The 14,209-nt window shown below is 37.6% G+C and overlaps 3 protein-coding genes across 8 annotated transcripts; 1 reads left to right on the top strand and 2 right to left on the bottom strand.

The window, feature by feature from the left end:
• Window positions 1-1,118: 1,118 nt before the first annotated feature.
• Window positions 1,119-2,025, bottom strand: LOC111010447 (protein SOB FIVE-LIKE 5). Of its 2 annotated transcripts, none has more exons than XM_022283892.2 (3): window positions 1,615-2,025; window positions 1,445-1,528; window positions 1,119-1,337 (listed from the first exon to the last, which is right to left on the bottom strand). In XM_022283892.2, exons 1-3 carry the CDS (start codon window positions 2,011-2,013, stop codon window positions 1,272-1,274), a joined length of 549 nt encoding a protein of 182 aa, XP_022139584.1. In that variant the 5' UTR covers window positions 2,014-2,025; the 3' UTR covers window positions 1,119-1,271. The 2 variants fall into 2 exon arrangements, with proteins under 2 accessions (XP_022139584.1, XP_022139592.1); XM_022283900.2 differs by having other exon boundaries at window positions 1,621-2,025.
• A 145-nt stretch (window positions 2,026-2,170) lies between these two features.
• LOC111023803 (Xanthine/uracil permease family protein) lies at window positions 2,171-7,639 on the bottom strand. 5 transcript variants are annotated; one of them, XM_088119505.1, is made up of 16 exons: window positions 7,313-7,639; window positions 6,950-7,092; window positions 6,756-6,853; window positions 6,484-6,660; window positions 6,234-6,334; window positions 6,049-6,124; window positions 5,876-5,935; window positions 5,600-5,784; window positions 5,417-5,513; window positions 5,235-5,321; window positions 5,077-5,135; window positions 4,676-4,767; window positions 4,484-4,561; window positions 4,139-4,302; window positions 3,879-4,034; window positions 2,171-2,266 (listed from the first exon to the last, which is right to left on the bottom strand). In XM_088119505.1, exons 2-16 carry the CDS (start codon window positions 7,065-7,067, stop codon window positions 2,171-2,173), a joined length of 1,644 nt encoding a protein of 547 aa, XP_087975631.1. In that variant the 5' UTR covers window positions 7,068-7,092; window positions 7,313-7,639. The 5 variants fall into 5 exon arrangements, with proteins under 5 accessions (XP_087975631.1, XP_022131627.1, XP_087975630.1 ...); XM_022275935.2 differs by lacking the exon at window positions 2,171-2,266 and having other exon boundaries at window positions 3,708-4,034; window positions 7,313-7,636; XM_088119504.1 differs by lacking the exon at window positions 2,171-2,266 and having other exon boundaries at window positions 3,708-4,034; window positions 6,950-7,058; window positions 7,277-7,634.
• Window positions 7,640-12,524: 4,885 nt separating this feature from the next.
• Window positions 12,525-14,109, top strand: LOC148208010 (uncharacterized). Its single transcript, XM_088119811.1, has one exon. The coding sequence runs from the start codon at window positions 12,628-12,630 to the stop codon at window positions 13,942-13,944; it is 1,317 nt and encodes a 438-aa protein (XP_087975937.1). The 5' UTR covers window positions 12,525-12,627; the 3' UTR covers window positions 13,945-14,109.
• Window positions 14,110-14,209: the final 100 nt, after the last annotated feature.

Genomic DNA, 14,209 nt, shown 5'->3' with positions numbered 1-14,209 from the left:
GCATTGCAAATTTTCAAATCCTAGTTTGCTGGAATGCACCAACAACTGTCACACGTGGTTTTCCTTTTTCTACAACATCATACTACAAATTAGTTGGAGTGTTAATTAATTAGAGAAATACAGCTGCATCACAAAGATTATGGTAGGGTTTAGTGACTCTGTCCTGAAATGGATTGTTGTGTAGTTCAAACTTATTAGTGTATAATGAGTGTAGAAGAAAGAGCAGAAGCAAGCAGAAGATGATTGACATTAGGACTTGTCAGAGTGAAGTGGGCAGAGTTGTCGATTACCCAAAATCCATATGTTCTCCAAGATGTGGGCGCAATTTTTCTGAAGGGAAAAGAAACATTTTTTTTTTATTGCAGAAAAAGGAAATGAAAAGACAAGGAAATTCAATAATTGGTGCGGTTTCATTTAAATGGATCATATTCCTAGTCGGTAGGTGTCCCAAGGAGTGGTGGGGTTGCTCTTTTTCTTGTTTTTTTGTGTCCGTTTTGGTTTTGAAATGAAGGTTCGTTTTCAACTTCCTTACAAACATGTTTGTCTCACCCCAATTTCCCTTCCTTTCTCTTCCTTTCAGTAATCTAATGTTGTTTGGTCGATTAACAGCTAGGCTGGCATCACCAATCTAAAGTTGCCTTCTGAGTTGTTTGCCCACATTATTATTATTTGCTTAATCATGTTCTTTCTCTCTTTATTCGTTTCACTCTACGTGGAATATGTAATCCCACCCCCCGAGAAGATCGATATGTTTGTGTAGATTTGAACTTTACATCTTTTAAATTAAATATGTATACCTTAATTAATTGAGTTAGACTCAAGTTAGTGCCACCTTCTTTCTTCTTGAATCACTAATTGAATCACTAATTAAATATTTAGGCACGATCTCATGGAAGAACGTTTTTTAATTTCTTTTATTGTTCCAACTTCCCTTGAGTGGGATATATTTCATGAGCAAGAGGGTTTTTGTTTCTTATAAATAAAATCTTAAATAAATGACCTTTTTTTTTTCTTTTTTCTTCTCTTTTGTCCATTTTTAGCTTTTTCTGTTTCCCATTGTATTGGCAAGAACGTGGAAAAAAGATAAGGCACACAGCCTACAAGATTAGGGGGGAAAATTGAATTGAAAATAAGAGCAATAGCAAAAGGAACAATATTCCTCTAATAATCTGATTCTGATATGTGTAACACGTCGTTATCATTTGCTTTGACACCCCAAAAAAGAAAAAGAAAAAGAAAATTTTGAAGCCGCGGGAGAATCGCTAATAGCCTCATTCTTCTGGTGCTGATTTTTCAGAGCGACAAAAACCCATGTGCTTCCTCAGTGAAGATTTTCTCTGTGTTTAAAAGCTCCATTTTTTTAGTCAATAGGACATGGAAGAACTTGTTCAATTATAATCCCCAAAGTTCAACTGGAAGAAGAAGAAGAAGAAGAAGAACTTACCTTAAAGTGGGTCGCAGAGAATCCCTGAGAAAAATCCACTGCATTCTCCTCCGAAGCTTCATTACTTGGTGCAGCATTGATTTTCTGCATTAGATACAATCACCAACATAAGATTGATAGAAATTTTCATTAGATTTTGAGAGAAATTTCTAATGGAACTGTTTTTTTACACTTGCTTTTCCATAGCCATATACAGGGGAGCTTGCAGTGTCATCAAGGTAAGAATGTTGCTGATTTCTCCCATGTTTTTTCCCCTTCTTCTTCTTCTCCTCTTTACAGTTTGCTGCTGATTCTGCAGCTGAATAGGCATAAGAAGAGTACCCATTATTGTAAACGTATCCCTCGTTATCTTCAAGGTAATGTGGTGGACCTGAGGAGGCATCGGACACCATTGATAGATCTTCTTCTTCATCCTCCTCCTCTGTTCTTACTTTTGCCTCTTTTTCCCTATAATTCTCCCCGACACCGCCGCCACCGAAACGATGCTCGGAATCATAGGATTGGTCCAAGTACATAGTCCAGCCTGATTCACCTCCACTGCAATAATGTGCAGAAGACCAATCATTCATGGTGCCAAGAACTAAAATTGGTTTCAGGTAGAGCAGAGGAGAGGAAGATTTGGAATGAATATATAAGAAAAATTTGCCTCTTCTAAAATCCTGGAGTTAGTTTATCCCTCGTTCTATCTTTTGGCCTTTCTCTTCCTTTTATCTGTTTGTGGACAAATCAGAGGTGCCAGTTGGCAAGAACAATGGGCAAATCAACAACAATGATGTTATCAAAAAGGACAAACCTTTGGATGTGCAACAACAGTAGGGTCCCTCTGCTAATGTACAATGGTGGTGTGGGGTGCTGCTGTCATTTCGATTAATATTCAAAGAAACCCCATTTTCTTTTATCCATTTTTACCTTCATTACAACACACTTAACATTTTTCTCCATCCCCTTAAGAGATTTGATTGATTAAGTTCGGATTTTTACTTTTTCCTATCATCTCCTTTTTGACCCATCCTGTCATTTCCCTTTTTCTCTCAATCAGGAAAAGAAGATGATAAAAAGAATCTCCTTTTTCTCATTATCTTATCAAATGTTTGGTATTTAATGTAAAGTATTTGGACTTCCATTTATTGTTAAGCAACCGACAGGCATATAATTAGGTACTGTGTATCTTATTTGCAAATCCCATTTTTCAAATTCCTATTTTGTCTCTTTTTCCCCCCTCCATCCCCATGGTTTTTCTTCTGCACTGAATGGTACAGTGGAGAGCTTGGGATGTTTTAAGTTACTGTATTTGCTGTTTCTTTATACTTGGCTTCTATTTCAAGCGTCCAATTTCATATTATATCTTCCAAAAGCCAAAAGGGTGGGTCTTCCTATTGAAAAATCGCCCAAAAAGTTAAGATTCTGCAGTCCCCACGGTGGACGCCCCTCATGGCTAAATTATTGACTCCTTTTTTGTTGTTAGACTCTCTTCCATTGGAGATTGGTTTTGGTCGGCGTTTTCGATTAGACCGTCATCGTCGTGCTGCACACTGTTGTAAATTGTAATCCCATCCCTTTACATTTCCTCTTTTATCTGTAAAGTCAGTGCAGTTTCACTTCCATTACGTGAAAAAAAGGAAAAAAAAAAACTTTCAGGTGAGTGTGAACTGAGAAGAAGAACTCTTTTCAAAGTGAAGGTTCTGAAGATGTAAACTCCATCAAGTTTCTTGGTATGGAGATTTAGAAGTTATGGGCTTTGGTTGCAGAGAAGATGGTCCCCAAATCAATGGAGGATAGCAAGGTCAAAGATGGCCAGTTAGTTGCCTCCAGAAGAATATCCATTTCTTCTCATTATTCCACCTTTTCAAAGATTCTTCTCTCCTTCCACAGCTTTCTTTCCCTTTCAATCCAAAGACAAATAATCCGACATCCGTATATGTTAGCTGAGTTGAAGTCAAACATGCCTTTTTCGATTTTGTATTAAACACTTGGTTTTAAAATGTCTTTCCTACCAGTAGTGGAAGCCATTGATTGAATGCTTTTGTGAGATTAGTGGAGTTAAAAACTTTCATTCACTTTCACATGTCATTTTCTCAATCCACAGCTTCAAAATCAAAGTGAGTTGAATTTTGGAACCTTTCTTTGTAGTAAGTAAGCTCAAGTTCTGATTGATGGATTGGACCTGATTTAATAGTTGCAGAAAATCCAAGCTTTTGCAAATGGAGTTGCTTTGTTTCTGTTTCAGTTCCGTTTGACAAGTTGATTACAACTCAGCAGATCATAAACCAATCTTTTCTAAATTTTTTAATGAAAAAATGATCAACTTCCTCAGCAGTACAGTACAAGGATGAAAATACTAATTCTTGCAATCTAAGACATTTTGGAGGCCTTAAAGAGATGGGAATAGCTTATTCAAACAGAATGGTAATGCATAGAATTCATCATTTCTTACATCTGAACTGTACAAGGAAAACTTCTCCCACCAATGCAAGCCACTGTCTTTTCGAGTCGCATCGTTTTCTCGGGAAAGTGTGCAGTCCAGAATTAGAGCAACCAAAGATGCCACCGTTGCGTGAGACATGAAGATCACAACGATCACGTCATTAAGCTGCAATGCAGAATAGGAAACAACGGACATTCAATAAATGACCAGAACAGGGATAGAAAATTCACTAACGTAGTCGATTTTTTGTTTTGTCTCATTCTGCTTACCCATCCATGGCCTGAGTAGTTGTGCTCTGACTTCAAAACTTGACGATAATATTCTCTGAAGTATTGTGGTATTGACAAACCCAAAAAGAAGGAGGACCCCAAGATGAATTTCGTTCTGAAACTGTTCAAGTTACAGAATTGGAGAAAACCAAGCCCAGCAGAAGCTGGAGGAACAACATTAGATTGCTGTCAGTGTCCAATTTTCAACAATATCTAAACATTCATAGGAAAATGTAAACCATATGGCTTGTCTTGTCATTTTAAGAATCAAATTTCACATGTCGTTTAATGTAATATAAGGACTGACAAAATGGAGGTAAGTTATAGAGAGAGAGGGGTACGTACAGACATAGCCGAAAAAGACACAATACAAGGCTGCGATAATTGGAAGAGGAATAGAAGCGAAAAGTGCTCCGAATTTCCCTGTCGTTATGATGACAGTGAGCCAGTTTGTTCGGGGAATGGAAAGCAGAGAGTAGAGTAATTCCAAGGCTCAAAAAGTATCAATATTTTGCCAATGAAATCATGCTACCATACCAAATAAAGAGAAGAAAATCATGAAGCCAGCTGATATTTGGATGACCCTTCTGCTACCAACTCTTGTCAAAGCTAATAGACCAGCATTTTCCCTAAACATTCAATAATAATCATAAGACAACAACACTCCAACATGTTATAAATGAGGTTGGCTTTCTCAAGAGTCCAAATGCATTTACATATTGTATATATTGTCCTACTTCCAATTGTTCAACAATAGTGTATATGATAGTTTCCATATGTTAAGATGTATTGCAAGTAGCAACAGCCTACTTAGTTCGTCTTGGGATTTTATGGTAGAAATCTGGACTGAATCTCAGATTTCAATCCTTCGGTACTGTACCGAACCACATAATTTTTGTTAATTCATGCAAACTAGTGAAATATATTCTTATTCTTACACAGATGCACAAGTGCCAGTGATGGAGCCAAACATGCCATTGAGCAAACCTCCTACTCCCTGAAATTAAAGAAGAATTACTCAGAAAATAAAAAACCAAAACTTATAAGAAGTAAAGATGAGAATTCGAGGGAAAATTAGACAGTCTACACATCTTACCAGCCAAACACTACCACGGCTTATAACGGATGGAGGCACCGGTGTTGCACTGCCATATCTTGATGTGGCAAAAAATGTTCCCGTACTCTGTAATAGTTTATTATTAAAAGAAAGATAATTAGGACGTACAATAGCCTGCTCATGAAAAATATTGGAAATATATCTATAGTGAAGAAATCAACCTCAAAAAGAGAGACGACAGAAGCAGCCATCATTGCAAAGGCTTCTCCAGTATTGAAAGTGGGGCTTCCCCATTGAAATGGATAGGGAAAGTAAAACCTGCAGGTAATGAAATCATATAGACTATTAAGATGTTTCCGACAGTTTCGGAAAGGAATATTCCCATTCAGTAGAAAGAGTTTTACCAACGAGCAGAGCTCAAAAGTCCAGCCTGGTCAGTGCGACAACTTCTCTGAGTAATTTTGGGTTTGTGATTATAAACAGTACTTGAAGTTAGGAGTTGTGCATATAACCAGATGATTGCAACTGAAAACAACACTGCAAATCGATCGGATATTGGCTTTTTCGTTTTCAATAAATGAGGAAGATACTGCAAAACCGCAATCAACCAAGAAAATTTTGTGATACCCTCTAGCCACATAATGAAACTGATATGAGGAAAAACATGAGTTTTTACTTGCCTGTGAGATGAAAACTACAACAATTAGTCCCGGAAGTCCAATTTCTACACATTTTGCCAGCTAAAAGAGCAAAGAACATAATAAGAAAGAACTCTCTACAGGTAGCTGATATGATTGAAAATAAATAGCCTCAGGTAAGAATTCGAGAGCAAAAGGCTTATCTATTTTATTACCATGGGAAAGCCAAGATGATACAGACCAAGCCCAGTGAAAGTTACACACGGAACCACAGAAAGAGGGCTGAGAAATCTAATACATAAATAATTAAGAAAAAGTCATTAAAAAAATGTTCTACTCTACTCTGCTAAAACGACGAAGTTAAACTGGTTTAGAAACAAACATATTAAACATTACCAACCTCACAGTATTTCTCCAAAGGCCCACGAAACCCATAACCATTTGAAAACACGAAGCCACTATGAGAGCTCCTTGTATTCCTCGCATGGTCTCATTGAATCTCTGAAGCACACAAGTAAACGCCAGAGTTAAAGGAGAAGATGCAATAAAATGTAGCATGTAATTATTGCTTCAGATTCATTCAAGTTAGTGAAGAAGTATTAGAAGTTAGAACCGGTAGAAATGCAATAGGAGAATTAGCATAGTCTTACCTCATGAGGATTTTCAAAGGAAGCATATCTCTTGGCCAAAACAATAGAAATGGTAGGAATGACATAGGAGTATGAACCGGTGACCACCACCGGCAGCCGAGTCCCAAATAAGGACTGAAACAAAGTGTTCAATCCCGAAACAAATAACAAGTTCTGAATCACCTTGGCCTTCTCAGCCTGAGTTTCAATAAAAAACCCAACAAGCTAAAGACATGTTGAAAATTTTGAAGGAAAAGTTACTCAAAATAAAATGTAGTTCATCAGTATCTTACATCGTCTCCACCCATTTGAGGAACAATCAAACTAGGAATCAGAACACTGAAACCAAGAGTCAGGATATAGTGCTGGAAACCCAACACAAAAGCCTCCGCTGAAATAAAATCATAGAAAGAATTGACCATCAATAAAGATCCAAACAAAATAACAAAAGGGGAAAAGTGAAATAAGTATCAGAAAGTGAGCGAACGCCATGGAGGAGGACTGTTGATGCAATATTGAATTCCGGGTAGCTGCTCTTTCACCGGGTGTGGCTGAAGCGGATCCTCGGCAGGTTTGTTGTCGTTGCCGCCTCCACCCTGAGCCATGTTTCCGCCGTTAAATGCTTGAGAACTGAGGGAGAAACTGTATATAAATTGAGAAAGAACCAAAAATTTGAACAAAGCCGGCAGTTACAAAACATTAAAGCGTGGTAATCTCGCATTTAAACCCCCATCATTTCTACATCGATTACCAGAATCAAATCAACCACGCGTATTTTTTTTTTCTTTAAATTTGAAATTAAAGAGATTCTCACAAAAATGTGATTGGACTAAAAACAGGGTTAGTTTACTTCTTCTACCCAGCAAACTTTTTCTTCCTTCTTGCTCCATATGGTAGTGGATGGTTGCAGCGACAATGGTGGCGGCGCGGCGGCAACAAAAAAGCTGGGAAGATTCGGCCATGGCCGGAACTTTCGCCTGTAATTTCTGAACGACGCACAGGGAAGGAGAAGGAGAGAAAATGATCGACAAACTATGGTTGGTTTTCATGCTGCCGCTCTATCCTATGGTTCTATTCTCTTCCAGTCACAGGTCCTATGAACAGTTTACTCTTAATAATGGAGATTTTTGTTTAGTTCAAGGGGATCAAAATAAATACCTTATCCAAACATTGGGAAAAAAATCATAGTATAAAGTTGCAATTCAAAACAGAAGAATAACGGCAGGACAATATGAATATAAAATATATATATGGTTTTCGTCCATATGAATTTGGAAAAGTGGGCCGTTCATAGATGTGATAGGCCCATTTTCTGAGCCCTTCTATCATGCTTCGGCCCATTTAATATATACTTATCTTTGGACAATTGGGGGTTTTCTTTAATAAATATTAGTTTTTTAAAAATGTAGACTTGAACGTAATAAACGAATTCGAGCCTAACTTTGGTAAATAAGGTACCAATTATCTTTGTTGAGATCAAAAGTTAAATTGTCTACTCCTTACAACCATTGTGCTCGAAAATTATGTTTTCAACTTTAGTGTAGCAGTGTTAGAGATGGCTAGAGGAGAAGGTCATTTGATGATAACAAATTGTGGTAGTTGACTAGGTTTGGAAACACTTTATAGTTGTTTCTCCTGTTAAAGATCGTACGTATTGAAAAGAAAATAAACCTTATAAATGTTTGTAATAAATGTGAACTATTCATCTCATTGTCAATTAGTTTTGAAATGAAATCTCATATAGTATTGAGCCCAAAATTTCAAATGAGTATCGGTCAAGAAATGGGATCTGGCCAAAATTGACAAACCAAAAGAGTTATAATCAAGGAACATGTTAAGAATTCTACATTAAAAGAGAAAGAGATTTTATAAATGTTTATAATATCTCTCAAGTACACTAGTATCATCCCTCTCCGTCTCTACTTCTCTCACGATTGTTAGAATCTCTCCTCTCACAACAATGTTGAAGCTGTTGCTCTATCCTATGGTTCCATGCTCTTCCAGTCACAGGTCCTATGAACGGTTTACCTATAGACTTTTTTTAGTTCAAGGGGATCAAAATAAATACCTTATATCCAACATTGAAAAAAATCATAATATAAAGTTGCAATTAAAATAAAATAAAATATATATATATATATATATATATATATATACACACACAAAGTTGCAATTAAAATAAAATAAAAATATATATATATATACAAAGTTGCAATTTAAAACACAAGAATAGCCGTTACAGAACGGCATGACAATATGAATTATATAAAAAATATATGGTATTAGTCAATAGGAATTTGGAAAAGTGGGCCGTTCATAGATGTGATAGGCCCATTTTCTGAGCCCTTCTAGCATGCTTCGGCCCATTTAATATAACCTTATTTCTGGACAATTGGGGTATTTTTTTAACTAGTTAGTAACAAGTGCGATCCACGTGAAATTTATCATCTTATTACTATTTACTTGGAGTAATTTTATCATTCAAATACAAACTTTCTTTATTACCATCCCTCTAAATTTCTTTAATTTTCTCTCCCTTTTTCTATCTCCACCTACTAACATATAAAATGTAAGATTTAGATTTTGTATAGTTTGCAAATTGATTTTTGAAATACATCTAATGTATATTATTTTCGTTTGATCTAATTTATAAATAGATTTTCTTATTTAGTATAGCTTCTTTAGAAACGTATCAGTACCAATTTTTAGATGACCACCACTAAATTTTTGACAAAGAAAATGATATTTTAAAAAAAATATTAAAGATGAATGCTAAGGAATCAATATTTAAATCTTTCTAAAAAGGATCTTAACAGGGTGGAAGCATGTAATCCTTAAAATACACACGTTTGAAAAGAAAGAAAGAAAAAAAAAAGAGAGAGGCTAAAGCCGATAGTTTTGATGGGGAAGGTTTTTTAATATTCAATATCTATCTCTTCCCACTTATCTAATCACAACTTCAGATAAAACTTCTTAAATCACTTAAAAAAATTTCTCTTGAGTTAGGTAATTGTCTCTTCTGTAATTCAAGTGTAAATGTAGTTCTGATGACTTGAAAAATAGGAACCACCACAAAAAAAAAAAAAACTGAAAAAAGAATGAAGAACAGACAAAATTAGAGAGATTTGGTGTTAAAAATGGAAAGGTAGACTACCTTGGATTAATGATGACCATGAGAGCATAGTTTTTAAAGTCACAGTTGCGCTGGTTCTTTGAATGATAATAGAGATTTATGGGTTATAGAGGTGTGGTTGATCAAATTATCAGGGGCATATCCTTTCTACATTATCCTGCAATCCACCTGCGAAGTAGTTCATATTCGCCCTTGAGCCAATGACGACCTTGTGACACACCTACTAATTCTTCTGCGAATTTCACATTGGAAAAAAAAAAGAATCAACCCAATTTTCATCGAATTATTCTTTCCCTAACCTAATTTTGTCCATGCTATGATCTACAGTTCGATGATGATTACCTTTTCATTCATTGTTAATAAATCTTCTCCTGAACAAAAAAACGAAAGTAGAGAGAAGAAAATTCAACAATGATAATTCCAAAAAAATACACGAATTCAAAGAGAGAATAGAATAGCACACTTGAGAGCAAGGAGGGGAACAGAGGCAAACTGAGGATTTGGTCATCGTTGAATGGAGAGGATAGAGCATGATTTATAGCAAGAATGTTGGATACAAATTCTAATAGAAATGCTGAGCCATTAGATTTGAGAATCCAAATTGTCTGAAAAAAAATGGAAAGAGAAAGATTAAATTGAAGTAAGTCACTGGCATGTTTTTTTGTGGATTTTCTTTGGTTCTCCTTCTCCCATATTCTCTCAACTTTCTTTTCCTTTGATTTTTTTTAATTTTAATTTTAATTTCTTCGTTTTGAAACGGGACATTTTAAAAATTAATTATATCACAGTCAAGATGATTATATTTATTAGAATATAAATGGATTGCCATTGTCTTTCTAATTTTATAACAGTTTTGGTTCAGAGAATTTGTCTGACGTGAAAAAAATATGCCTCTTAGATTATTAATATTTTCAAGCGGCAGAAAAGTTTCTCTGGATTGTTAATATAAGGGATAATTTTTTTCCCACTTGTTTTCCTAATGATGCCAATAGACATTATTCTATACACGTAATCCTTGATGGTCTTTAATAAAGTTCATTTTGTTTAAAAAAAATTTACAAACAGTTACTTTTCTTAGTGGGTCGATAAGATGTGCACGTTCATGGCCACATTTAATAACTTCCTTTATTAATACATAAATTATATATAAAAAAAATGAGTAGGGAGTGAATGACAAAATTGCCATCAACATAATAAGGAAAATATTTAAAGTTAGAGGGCAAAATAGGGAGATAAAGTTTCTCCTTATAGCCCCTTTTATATATACTATAGATATAGATAAATACTACAGTTTTAAAAAAAATGTAGATTTGAACCTAATAAGCGAATTCGAGCCTGACTTTGGTAAATAAAGTATCAATTATCTTTAAGGTCAAAGATTCACCTGTCTACTTTTACAACCATTGTGCTCGAAAATCATGTTTTCAACTTTAGTGTAGAAGTGTTAGAGGTGGCTAGAGGAAAAGGTATGATGATAAAATTGTGGTAGTTGACTGGGTTTGGAAACGAAGCCAATTTCTTTCAAGATCCTTGGTAGTTGTTTCTCCTCTTAAAGATCGTATGCATTGAAAAAAAAACGAACCTTACAAATATTTGTAATACACGTAGATTATTCATCTCATTGTCAATTAATTTTGAGATAGAACATCGTAAATATTGATATAGTATCAGAGTCTAAAAGCTGAAATGAATATCGGTCCAGAAATGAGATCCGACCAAAATTGACAAACCAAAAGAGTATAAACCTATTAAGAATTCCATGTTAAAAGGGAAGGAGACTTTACAAAAGTTTATAATAACCTCCCAGCTGTACTATTGTCTCTCCCTCCTCCTCTGATCATTTCACGACTGTCAGAATCTCTCTTCTCTCACAACAATGTTGTTGTGGACTCCTCTTTCAATGCTGGCCAAAATTGCAACCCAACATTTCAGAGAATCGAACCAATCAATTCGTTAAAGTTTGTTTCATCCTTATTTGGACATTGATCTTGTTCAAATTTTTTAAGTTAACTCTACTAGCTTAACGTTAACGTAATAAGGTGTTTAAAAATTGGTGCAGTATGGCAATTAAACGTGCTAGATAGGACTAATTTCACGTGAGCGAACTAAGGAAGATACAAATTTTTGTAGAGAATTTGCTTGATTCTCTAAACCCCAGACCGCCCTCATGAGTCTATTGACTGCCAATTAGTTTATATGGTATGCTTCGGTTGTTAGATCGCGCTATGTAATATTTCATGTAAATGATTTAACAACATGACCATATTTTATACATATTTTTATATTTATAGACAATTTCCTCCCTACCACTTTAAATATTTGACAACTCGTTATTTTTTTAAAAAAATATTTGGTCTTTGCATTTTTCTATCTTAATTGTAAGAAATAAGTTGCTCCATGCTAGCAAGGAGTGAAATACCTTTTTAATAAGTAATACTGAAAATGATAAAAGTTTATCTCTTTAGAACTATGGAAGAGGAAGAGAAAGGTAAATACAAAATTTTATTTTAAGAAGTAATGAAGGGTGAAATATTCAATGAGTTGCAAGAAGATTAGGGAGAGAGGAGGCGATGGGTACAGAGTTTATCCCCAGATGGTAAGTTGGTAACTGGGAGTGGGAGTCCCCAAATTCCAATGCCATTCGCTTCCACTTCAAAATTTGGGTTCCTCTCTTTGCGTGCCCAAACAAACAAAACAATCACTCCCTTAGGCCTTTTATAGCCTCACAGTAGGCCTTATTTAACCAACCAACCAGACCACACCAGCCGCAACGCAACCGCGACTCCAGTGCCGCCGCTTCCCTCCCTTCCAATTTCAACTTCCACGTGGACGCGGTGGCGGCGCCTTCCCACTCCTGCCCCCGCCACGTGGACCCGGACCGCCAGAGGGCACTCCCGTAAAAACCAACAAAAGGAGAGTAAAATTCGATTGCCCAAACCAATCCTGATAGATGGATCCACGCATGGGAGGGTACCACACACGCGTTGCGTTTAGGGCACCATTGCCCTGAGACTGCATTGGCGGCACGGCCCATGGATTCCCATTCATTGGATTGGATATGTGTTGGCTTGCATGGCCCCACCCCCTCCCCCACACCACATGTCCCTCTTCTTTACCATATCATCCACGTACCCACCCTACATTTTCCATCTGTCCCTCTCTCCTCCCTTCTCGCTTCATGTTGCCCAACACCCATTGGCGCAAACCCACCGTTTTATTATTATTCACACTCCCCTTTCCTCTATTTACACTCCAAACCCCCTCCTCCCCTCCTTTACCCACCGCCGCCCACCATGATCAAGACGCTCGCCCCATACAACACGGCCGCCACCGAGAAGACGGCCGAGATCATGTCCAGGTACCGACCCATTGCCCCCAAGCCCGAACCCCCTACTGACGCCCACTCTCACACCAACGTCCGCCACTCCACTTTTCTCCGTAATGTGTGGCCGCAGTTGCAGGCCCGCCCTACCAGGACCCGCAAGAGGGGTAGGGCTACTGCTATTTCGCCACATCCCTTGAAGCGCCCCAGGACTGGCCCTCCTCATAATTTGTCTCTACGCGCCTTTCCGCCTGCTTCCCTACTCCCTAATCTCTCAATTGCCGGTGTTGGAGATGATGGATTTGAAGATGCCGCCGCTGGGAACCCTAGTTTAGTCACGCTCCCACTTCTTCCCTCCGATCAGACCGCCGCTGGTTCGGATTTTGATTTTGTTAATTCGTTTGAGGAAGAGAAGAGGGTGGAATTGAGCAGTGGCGTGTCTGAAATTCCCGAGGAGAGGGACCTGCTGCAGCAACTTCAGGGTCCGGTGGTGGTGTCGACTTGCAACGTTATAACGCCGCACCCTGTTCGACCGGTTGGCTCCAGCATTCGCGTCGGCTGCATCAACGAGAGTCAAAATTCGACCCAATCCACCCCTCCGGAGGCTCCGAAGAAACCAGACGAGGTCGAGAAGGAGGTGGAGTCGGAGGTTTTGCCGGCGGTGATTTCGGACTCGAACAACAAAGTGAGAATGGCCAATTCGGCGTACAAGGAAATGGTGGGCCAGCCGGAGTGCCCGTGGCTGGACTCGATGGTGACCGGAGACGAACGGTTCAGAGGCAGGAGAATCGGCGGCGAAGTAATGCTCCACCTCTCCGATGCGGCGGCGGTGACGCATTCCTCCAACGGATTCTCCTGTTGGGTCAGGATCGAGTGGGGAAGCAACGACGGGAAGAAGAATTCCATCACCGCCTTCTGCGATGTCATCAAACTCTCGTGCGTCTCACGTGACTACCTCTTCACGTGGAGGTTCCACACCCAAACAAGAGATAACGATCCTTCCCAACCAATTTGTACCAATGTTTAATATTAAAAATGTATAAAATAAAACAAAACTAAAAAAAAAAAGGCCTTAGGTAGCTCAGTTAGTTTTGGAGCCCCACTACGTACCACATCTAGAAATTAAGTAATGGGTAAATGTCTATGTAAATTTTAGTGTGGAACTATAAGATATTAGACGGTATTAATCATATCATATGACATATATGTATGTAATGTAGTTCAATTTTTTTGAATTCAATTCAAGCAGCTGCAAAGCGAGAAATGAGGGGGGAAAGTAGAAAGACAAGAAC

The sequence above is a fragment of the Momordica charantia genome (genome assembly GCF_013281855.1).
Source record: "Momordica charantia cultivar OHB3-1 chromosome 11 unlocalized genomic scaffold, Mcharantia_2.0 BLBB01000011.1, whole genome shotgun sequence".
Classification (NCBI taxonomy): domain Eukaryota; kingdom Viridiplantae; phylum Streptophyta; class Magnoliopsida; order Cucurbitales; family Cucurbitaceae; genus Momordica; species Momordica charantia.
This window is presented reverse-complemented; position numbering and strand designations above follow the sequence as displayed.

Bases quoted from the DNA above. Each gene is read 5' to 3' on its own strand.
- LOC111010447 (XM_022283892.2), bottom strand. From the start codon at position 2,013: ATGAATGATTGGTCTTCTGCACATTATTGCAGTGGAGGTGAATCAGGC. The intron at 1,529-1,614 runs GTAAAAAAACAG...TATCTAATGCAG, and splicing joins ATGGCTATGGAAAAGCAAGT to AAAATCAATGCTGCACCAAG. The intron at 1,338-1,444 runs GTAAGTTCTTCT...TTTTAAACACAG, and splicing joins TCTCTGCGACCCACTTTAAG to AGAAAATCTTCACTGAGGAA.
- LOC111023803 (XM_088119505.1), bottom strand. From the start codon at position 7,067: ATGGCTCAGGGTGGAGGCGGCAACGACAACAAACCTGCCGAGGATCCG. The intron at 6,335-6,483 runs GTAAGACTATGC...TGTGTGCTTCAG, and splicing joins CCTTTGAAAATCCTCATGAG to AGATTCAATGAGACCATGCG. The intron at 4,768-5,076 runs GTAAGAATAAGA...TTGAATGTTTAG, and splicing joins ACTGGCACTTGTGCATCTGT to GGAAAATGCTGGTCTATTAG.
- LOC148208010 (XM_088119811.1), top strand. From the start codon at position 12,628: ATGGATTCCCATTCATTGGATTGGATATGTGTTGGCTTGCATGGCCCC.